This window comes from Protomyctophum bolini (assembly GCF_963924005.1).
Source record: "Protomyctophum bolini genome assembly, chromosome: 19".
Taxonomy (NCBI): domain Eukaryota; kingdom Metazoa; phylum Chordata; class Actinopteri; order Myctophiformes; family Myctophidae; genus Protomyctophum; species Protomyctophum bolini.
This window is the reverse complement of record NC_137880.1, coordinates 14,728,780-14,738,779: the sequence shown is the minus strand read 5'-3', so window position 1 is coordinate 14,738,779 and position 10,000 is coordinate 14,728,780. Positions and strand designations below refer to the sequence as shown.

The 10,000-nt window shown below is 47.1% G+C and overlaps 1 protein-coding gene across 1 annotated transcript in view; it reads left to right on the top strand.

Annotated features, from left to right (window-relative positions):
- The window catches only part of galnt14 (UDP-N-acetyl-alpha-D-galactosamine:polypeptide N-acetylgalactosaminyltransferase 14 (GalNAc-T14)), a 110,517-nt gene that overhangs the window by 51,840 nt on the left and 48,677 nt on the right, over positions 1-10,000 (top strand). The window contains exon 3 of the mRNA XM_080791123.1: positions 3,920-4,018. Coding sequence (XP_080647249.1) covers positions 3,920-4,018 — 99 coding nt within the window. The remainder of the gene's footprint in view (positions 1-3,919; positions 4,019-10,000) is intronic.

Sequence of the window (10,000 nt, the reverse complement as noted above, 5' to 3'; positions counted from 1 at the left end):
GGGGTGGGGGGGAGAGAAGGCTGCAATCAGTCAGAAAAGGAAGCAGGGAGCTGGATATATGGCAAAGGCATGGAGAGAGATGGAAGATGGAGGGTAAAATGATATATGCCGTAAGAGAGATTGTCTTTGTTTTAGTTTGAGGGAGGCGTACTGCTGCACTTATATAACCACCCAGTGTTTTCTCACAGTTCCATAGAAGTGCTAATTGAATATAACCTTAAATGTATTATGAGCTGAAGCCATAAGTGTGGACGTGCCAATCTCAGTGCCAATCTCTACACTACAATATTGACACAACCACATTGACACAATGACAGCCATATCTATACCAGCCAACAAAATATCATCCCTGCTGCTCTCCCCCCCCCCCCCCCCCCCTGTATATGAAGAACCAGTCCAAAGGGCAGCCGCACACACTGACACTTTAATACAATATAAACATAGAATGCAATAGAAGACAGTGTTCTTGTGGTCCGTGGATCACTTTTATTCCTGATAATAATAATGTTACTATGGAGTGGTAGTAATAATAATATTAATCACCATCATCATCATATTCATATTTCTATTGTAATACATGGAGAGCAGATAAAGGAGATGCAATCAGTGACAGATGGAGAGGAGAGCACTTCCTTGTTAACACGCGCACACACACACACACACACACACACACACACACACACACACACACACACACACACACACACACACACACACACACACACACACACACACACACACACACATTCGGTGTGCATGTGACTGTAGAGTGTATACATACATAAGTAGCAGCAGAGTGGGGGGCTCATGTTTTTCAAGCACACAGACAACTCTGGGAAGCGCACATCTCCACATCTCCACAGCCACCACAGGGACCCTGCAAGCTGCTGCTCACACACAAACAAAAGAGGGAAAAGAAGGTTTATATTATTTATATGTTTATCTATTTATTATTTATCTGAAAAATCTCTCGTTTGTGTCTTTGTCGTTCCTGTTTCAAGCTTCAAAGAGCCAGAGATTGTATTTGCCGTATGCTCTGTACAGTATGTGCAGTGAAATGTTGTAGCAGACTCTGTTACGGCACTAATACTTGTTAATGTTATGATGCAATAAGGTACAAAGCAGCGATACTGTAACGTAATAAAGTGCCAAAACAGTCTAATATAGCCTAGGCCTATTATGATAATGGGTAAAGATAGTATGCGGCTGCTAGAGGCTTGTAGCCTCTAGCACACACACACACACACACACACACACACACACACTAGAGGCTTGTAGCCTCTAGCGTATTGTAGCGGTGCCACAGCGCAAATGTAAACACAAGCTAACAAGACTACAACTCAACATTATTACGGAGATATCAGATTCCTGTCCCGCTGCTTCCGGTTCATTGTTTCTGCTTGAGAGAGACCAGATCAAGGTAGGAGGAGGGAACTTGTGAACTCAATACTGAGTCAGGATATACAGCCAGCAATACAAACATTCCCTCTCCTGTCTTTTTGTGTCCCCGCCAGTAGAAGGTTGAGTTGCGTTGAGTAGCCCATGAGCGAAGCTTTTTGTGATGGGGATTGTTATTCTTTAATCTTTGCACTAAAAGGTTCCGGTGTTCAATTCTGTGAGGTACTGTAGGTACAATCCCCCTGCCACCCCACTTCTAAATTAGTCCCTTTTTAAATGGATAGATTGAAGTCCGGCCCCTCCACTCTGATTCCATGAGACTGAAGTCGCGAGTCTTTGAGCGTCAAGGCTCTTCGATGACTCCGATATTTCCTCAATTATAAACGGGCACTTCTCTCTCTTACTGTGGTCAACATCTTCTTCTTTTCGCTGGTTATTTTATTGGCTGCCAGCTGTGTGTGCGCATGCATGCACGTGTGCATGTGTGAGAGAGAATGTGAGAGGGAGGAAGCGACAGTATAAATGAACATGTCTTGACTGCCCGAATCTAGGCCACCAGCCCTTCAATATGAGCACCTGAATAGCAAGGGGAGAGAGAGAGAGAGAGAGAGAGAGAGAGAGAGAGAGAGAGAGAGAGAGAGAGAGAGAGAGAGAGAATGATTGCAAGAGAGAAGGAGGGTGTATAAGAGGAGAAATAGCTGGGCAGATGGAGGGAGGAGGTGGAGGTATATGAAAAGACTAACTACATGCAAATTGGGACAGATGGAGAGATAGAAGAACGACTGAGAGAGAGAGAGAGAGGTGAGTAGAGGTGTGAATGAAACCGCAGGCTGTGTGTGTGTGTGTGTGTGTGTGTGTGTGTGTGTGTGCGTGTGTGTGTGCGTGTGTGGAACATCATGTGAGTAGGCATGACAGTATCTCAAGGCTACATCAGGGGCCTTTTTTTTTTGGCGACACGGCCTGACAGCTCTGCAGTGTGTGTGTGTGTGTGTGTGTGTGTGTGTGTGTGTTTGACCTCCCCATTGGGTCAGGTCAACCATGGGACCACCGGGCCTGCTGTGGTCCGTGGTCCAATATTACCGCTTCTATTACCGCTTTCTAATTAATTAACAGAAGAACACATTATTATGAAAGTAAGCATTATACCACAGAAGGGCATTTCACTGTAAACAATAGCATAGAAGAAGCTTATCAAGAAGTAGGTAGTGATCAATGACATCAAAAGCTTTGGATAAGTCAATGCAAATTGCTCCAGTAAGAAGGATAGAGGATAGCAGTAGTTCATTAGTGCATTTTAACAGGGCTGTAAAAAGTGTGGTCTAAAACCTGATTGGACTGGTGATAGGATGTTGAAGACACTCAAATATTGTGAGAGCTGGTTAAAGATACGTTTTTCAAAGATTTTCCCAGTGCATATAATTGAAATGGGGCTGTAATTGTTAGGATCAGATGGGTCAAAACCTTTGTTTAAACGGGTGTAGTGTGACAAAGTGAGGATGTAAATCCTCATACGTCTAGTCTGTCTAATGGTAGATGTATAATGCTGCTAATGGTGTATTGTGACAAGTGCTACTGCAGTAATGCTTTGCTGTGCATGTTAGAAGAGCATTTTAAACTGACTGACTCATGGAAAATGTCACCAATCGATCTCTCTGATAGGTAAAGGCCAGACTACTCATTATACCAGAGAAAATACTCTGTGTGTGTGTGTGTGTGTGTGTGTATGTACGTGCGTGCGTGCGATGGTGTGCGTGCCCATACACACGTGAACATCAGCATGGGTCTCTGTCTGCCTATAGCTTAGCTGTGTCAGCAACCTTTGTTACAACACACGCACGCACGCACGCACACACACACACAGCTCTTTCTTATTTTAATGAGCGATCATCTATAATTCATAATTTGGGACAGGTTGCTCTGTCACCCTGTCTATATCTGCGTGAGAGGAATAACAAGGTGTGTGTGTGTGTGTGTGTGTGTGTGTGTGTGTGTGTGTGTGTGTGTGTGTGTGTGTGTGTGTGCGTGTGTGTGTGTGTGTGTGTGTGTGCGTGCGTTCTGTAATCGGGTGGAGGTCATTCTCGTAGGTCCTCAGCTCTTCAAGTGTCTGTTTGAGGGTTCTGATATATACTGTACACAGGGTCAAAGGTCAGGTCAACCTGGGACCACCGGGCCTGCTCGGTGAAACCAACTGTAGCAAGTCATGTTTATACGCCAGCATACGGTCGGCGTATGTACAGTATAGCGCCACCATCAGGTCAATATAAAATATACTGATTTATTTGTATTTAGTTGGGTGTAGACAGGACAGACTCTAATAAGATCTGCAGTTAGTCTCATTTGTGGATGTTTCTCTGTTCATTCATCTCTCTCTCTCTCTCTCACCAGTGTTGTTATGTTACAGACGAGGTGTGAACAGACTGACCAACCCTGCCCACTCCTTCTCCATGGATCTGAAATCCATTTACAGCACTAACCCTTCCTCTCTCTCTCTCTCTCTCTCTCTCTCTCTCTCTCTCTCCAGGTGCACCTCTCTCCACTATGACACAGATCTTCCTCCCACCGCCATCATCATCACCTTCTATAACGAGGCTCGGTCCACACTGCTGCGCACCATCCGCAGGTAACACACGCATGCACGCTTTCACACACGAACGCACTTACAGAGAAATGCTGGACACAGTAATGGATACGGTGAACTGATACATAAGTGATGTCATCACCATGGTTTCCTGCAGCCTGTGCTTCATCACATTAGCATATCGAGGCTGACGGGCAGAAACCTCTTATCTCCCCCCCCCCCCCTTAACGCCCTACTTGATCACCCTACAGTGTCACACCAAACTATCAAAAGTAGCAGATCCAAAAGCTCAAAATGCGTTTAGAGCTTGTAGATCTGCTACTTTTGCTGTTTTTTTTTTTTTTTTTGAATCCTGAACAGTTTTGGTCAGTTTTGGTGTGGTTTTGGTCATATGAGGTCACGATGTGATTTTGTAGATCTGCTATTTTCGGCAAAGAGATTTGGTTTAAGGGGGAAATAGAATGGAATACTTTATTGACAGTTTGCACGGACAAGCACAGGGAAGTACAGTACAGGTCTGCTAAAAGGATTTATCCAAGAAAGCCTATATTGGCTTGTTTCCATTGGGGTCCCAGTACTCAATTCAGACACCGCGGGACACAGGTCAACGAAGAACAATATATAATCGGTGAAATGTTCACTGATCTAGGATCTGTACAGTGTAATAGAGACATTATCTAACAGTATTGTGGTACAAATGTACAAATGTTCTTTGTAAAACCAGGAGAGAGGGTGTCCTGTAGTTGAACATGTAATGTAAAAACATATGACAGTGGAAGGAGTACAGTACCACTTCAGGTTCTGCATTCAGACGGCCACTCCCCCATGCCAGACCCTGACCCTAAACCTATAACCTCCCACGGGGCAGCACACCTAAACCTAACCTTAACCCATGTCTAACCAATGACTAGTCTAAACTAAGTATGCACCCCACAGCCCTGACCTGATTGTGATGTAATCTCTCTTCTAAAATAACAGGACTTGACCCAGTTAAACTGCAGGTGCACATACAGTACACACAAATGACCACAAATGCACAGGGGTGCGCGCGCACGCACACACACACACACACACACACACACACACACACACACACACACACACACGCATGCATGCATGCATGCATGCATGCATGCATGCATGCACGCAAACACACACACACACACACACACACACACACACACACACACACACACACACAGAGCGGGATACCTGTCTGTGTGTTGACTAGAATTCACCTCATTATATAAGACTCAGCAGAGACCAGTATCTTCACAGAGGACACCCTGTGTGTGCGTGCGTGCGTGCGTGCGTGCGTGAGTGCATGCGTGCGTGCGTGCTGTAGGCGTGTGTGTACTGTAGGTGTGTGTCTTCAGATCTTCTCAAAGTGCTGCAGTCCTCCACCAATTAAAAGACAATCTGTGTCCCAGTGCTTCTTGTTCCCTCTGGCTGTGTGTGTGTGCGTGTGCGTGTGCGTGCGCGTGTTTATGACTAAAACCAGACTTGTTTAGGTGAGACTTGGTTCATTGTAAAACCCTGATATGAAATACAGAACTAATGTGATTATATACCAGGACATGGTTCCTTTATTCAGTTTATTAGAGATACAAAAAGTAAAAGAAAGAAAGAAACTCCAAGCTCTCAAATTCATTGACGGTATCAGATAAAAAACACATTATGAATCCAGAGGTCTTTTTTGTGAGTTGAGAGAAGTAATCTCAGTGGCTGGATGACGAGACAATGGGGAAGGACATGTTTCATTCACTGTGTTTGGCTGGATGACGAGACAATGGGGAAGGACATGTTTCATTCACTGTGTTTGGCTGGATGACGAGACAATGGGGAAGGACATGTTTCATTCACTGTTTGTGGCAAAATAGGGATCTTGACTTCTACAAATGTGACTCAGGTTGATGTAATGGCAGAGTGGCAGACATGAAAAACAGAAAGAAATGCATCGAATCAGTGACAATTGCCAGAAATGTGGTGTGTGTGCAAAGTGTGTGTGCGTGCGTGCGTGCGTGTGTGAGAGTGTGTGTGTGTGTGTGTGGGGGGGGGGGGGGAGAACAGGTGGACTTACACCAGATACAGGGAAAGAGACAGTATAATCTTGTCTTCCCTCAAGCTGCAGAAGACGAGTTCTGCTCTGCTTTCAGGCTCTGACAACAAACATGCACGCACACACACACACACACACACACACACACACACACACACACACATATACACAGTCCCCCACAGCAACAACAATGACAGTTTACTGATAAATTACGCTCATTCTCTCTCCCTCTCCGCCTTCTCTCTCTCCCTCTATCTCTCTCTCTCCCTCTCTCTCTCTCTCTCTCTCTCTCTGTCTCTCTCTCTGGGGTGCCGGAAAGACATGGCCACTTTTACTCTGAACAGCTTTGGGTGTATTATAAAATGTAAATCAATACACATTCGGTCATATTGACGTGAAACGCTTGTTCGCGTTGTGTGACGATAAAATGCACGTTCAAAGAAGTTTGGTCCTGCCAGAGTAATCTAGTAAGAGAGTGGCGACACTCGCGTTGACTCCCATTGTAACAATGGAATGAGGAAGTGCTCATTCTATATCAATGGGCTAGTTCCAATGTTTAGGTCTAGCCCATAGCACCCCGCTGTGCTGCGAGATGTGTCGCGACTCTCTCACTAGCTTACTCTGGGTTATATCTCCACGCTGCTCTTGGAACACCTCAGGCTCCCTCTATGTGAAGTGGCCAGGAGATGGAAGTCTGGGACACTCTGGTGGAACCATTTACCCCCGCAAAGTTTACAATTGCATCCGTCGGATGGATGGATGCAATTGTAAACTTTGTTTAGACCACAACCACAACTGATCAATGTTCAATTTGAGCCGCTTCACAGGCAGAATTTTAAGTTGTTTTCTCACTGACTTTGAGGACCGACTAATGCATTGTTTTCTTTTCTTTTTTACAGAGAAGTTTGAATGTTTTTCATCTTGCGATCAAAGAGGCTGTATTCATTCCTGGGCCTCTGTCGATATTTAATCAAGCTTCTCACCCAACAATTGATCTCATCTCCTCTGTCAGCCATTGCCCTCTGCAGGCTGAGAGATAACAAAACAGAGATAGAGAGACAGAGAGAGATGGAGCAAAGAGAGAGGGAGGGAGAGATGGAGACGTACAAGGAAAGTGGGGAAGAATGAACGAGAAGGACACGGAGAGAGCGACATTATTTTGAGGACATAGTTGGTCTCCGTGTGTGTGTGTGTGTGTGTGTGTGTGTGTGTGTGTGTGTGTGTGTGTGTGTGTGTGTGTGCGCGTGTGTGCGTGCGTGTGTTCTTCTTCTAGAATCCTTAGCTTTCTGCAGAATGGACCTTTTCTTGTGGAAAGGTAAAACGATGAAGAACATGTCTGAAGAAGAGAGATAGAGGGAGGGAAGCAACGAGGGAATAACAGTACTAGCAACGGAGAAGGAGGGAGACAGGCTGGTAGTGAGAGAGACCCAGGGGGGTCTATATGTAGGAGGGAGACAGGCTGGTAGTGAGAGAGGCCCAGGGGGGTCTAGGTAGGAGGGAGACAGGCTGGTAGTGAGAGAGGCCCAGGGGGGTCTAGGTAGGAGGGAGACAGGCTGGTAGTGAGAGAGGCCCAGGGGGGTCTAGGTAGGAGGGAGACAGGCTGGTAGTGAGAGAGGCCCAGGGGGGTCTATAGGTAGGAGGGAGACAGGCTGGTAGTGAGAGAGGCCCAGGGGGGTCTATATGTAGGAGGGAGACAGGCTGGTAGTGAGAGAGGCCCAGGGGGGTCTAGGTAGGAGGGAGACAGGCTGGTAGTGAGAGAGGCCCAGGGGGGTCTAGGTAGGAGGGAGACAGGCTGGTAGTGAGAGAGGCCCAGGGGGGTCTATAGGTAGGAGGGAGACAGGCTGGTAGTGAGAGAGGCCCAGGGGGGTCTAGGTAGGAGGGAGACAGGCTGGTAGTGAGAGAGGCCCAGGGGGGTCTATAGGTAGGAGGGAGACAGGCTGGTAGTGAGAGAGGCCTGCAGGGGGGTCTATAGGTAGGAGGGAGACAGGCTGGTAGTGAGAGAGGCCCAGGGGGGTCTATAGGTAGGAGGGAGACAGGCTGGTAGTGAGAGAGGCCCAGGGGGGTCTAGGTAGGAGGGAGACAGGCTGGTAGTGAGAGAGGCCCAGGGGGGTCTATAGGTAGGAGGGAGACAGGCTGGTAGTGAGAGAGGCCCAGGGGGGTCTATATGTAGGAGGGAGACCGGCTGGTAGTGAGAGAGGCCCAGGGGGGTCTAGGTAGGAGGGAGACAGGCTGGTAGTGAGAGAGGCCCAGGGGGGTCTAGGTAGGAGGGAGACAGGCTGGTAGTGAGAGAGGCCCAGGGGGGTCTATAGGTAGGAGGGAGACAGGCTGGTAGTGAGAGAGGCCCAGGGGGGTCTATAGGTAGGAGGGAGACAGGCTGGTAGTGAGAGAGGCCCAGGGGGGTCTAGGTAGGAGGGAGACAGGCTGGTAGTGAGAGAGGCCCAGGGGGGTCTAGGTAGGAGGGAGACAGGCTGGTAGTGAGAGAGGCCCAGGGGGGTCTAGGTAGGAGGGAGACAGGCTGGTAGTGAGAGAGGCCCAGGGGGGTCTAGGTAGGAGGGAGACAGGCTGGTAGTGAGAGAGGCCCAGGGGGGTCTAGGTAGGAGGGAGACAGGCTGGTAGTGAGAGAGGCCCAGGGGGGTCTATAGGTAGGAGGGAGACAGGCTGGTAGTGAGAGAGGCCCAGGGGGGTCTATAGGTAGGAGGGAGACAGGCTGGTAGTGAGAGAGGCCCAGGGGGGTCTATAGGTAGGAGGGAGACAGGCTGGTAGTGAGAGAGGCCCAGGGGGGTCTATAGGTAGGAGGGAGGGGTGATAGAGAAGAACAGTAATTAGCCTATAGCGCTCAGATTTGCAAATCACTGACAATGTGTGCGTCGGCCAACCAGCCAATCAGTCACACAGCTAGAAAAACTGTAATTAATTCAGTCAATCAGCCAGTAATTCAACTAGCCAGTAATTCAACTAGCCAGTCCCTATTCTCCAGGCAAACATAGCAAAATGTGTTGTGTTGTTGTAGCCGTGAGCTATAGACTGGCCCAGATTTGCAAATCAATTTGTGAGTCGGCCAGCCAATCACAGGGCTAGGAAAATGAATTCAGTCAATCAGCCAGTAATTCGGCCAGCCATTTAACCAGATAGCCAGTCGCTATTCTCTGCGCAAAAATGGCAAAAACACAACACAATGAGTTGTGTCGTAACGTTAGCTGTGAGCTGTAGACTAAAGCATTAAGCCACAAGAGGTGTGAGGTTATCTTGTATTTTTCAATGGCTGAGAGGTGTGGTGATATTAGAAATATTAACATCCTAAAACTATTCCTATTTCACAAATGTAGCTACACTTTGCGCCCATCAGATAGAGCCACTTCCTTTTTTTCTCAGCCAGTCCAGCCAGGCTGTCCTGTTTACGACAAACTTTGCCAAACAAACACAAAGAGAAAAAAAAACCCAACATGTGTGTTAGGTCAATGTCATGCTATACCTAACATATTCGATAGAAATTCATCATTTTTTGAATCCAGATTTATCTGATATGTCTGCGAACGTCACGTCAAAAACGTAACTAAGCGAACAGCCATTCTCAGTGACAAGGGAATAGGAGGCGCTTGCTGTCTTTACAAGCCCGCCCAGAGAAGCCAGCACGGCCAGGGTTTGTAAGGAAATCAAGCACTTCCCTTCCCTAGTTCAGCTACAGAGATGCTGGATCACTGTAACGCACCTGGGATTGATATAAACTGATTTAAGGCGTAGATTATCGTGACATTTAGTATGTGGACTAATAGACCAGCCAATCAGAATATTGGGACTAACCGTTTTGTAGAGCAAAAACATGAGGGGCCTAGTATACAGTATGACTACTGTAAGTATATATATAGGGCTTAACTTATTTGGTAACAACAATCACAACAAGGTGCAGACTATTTTCTTAGGTTTGTTGTTTACGGTTTTGTTTTGTTTCTTCGTCATTCTAGCAC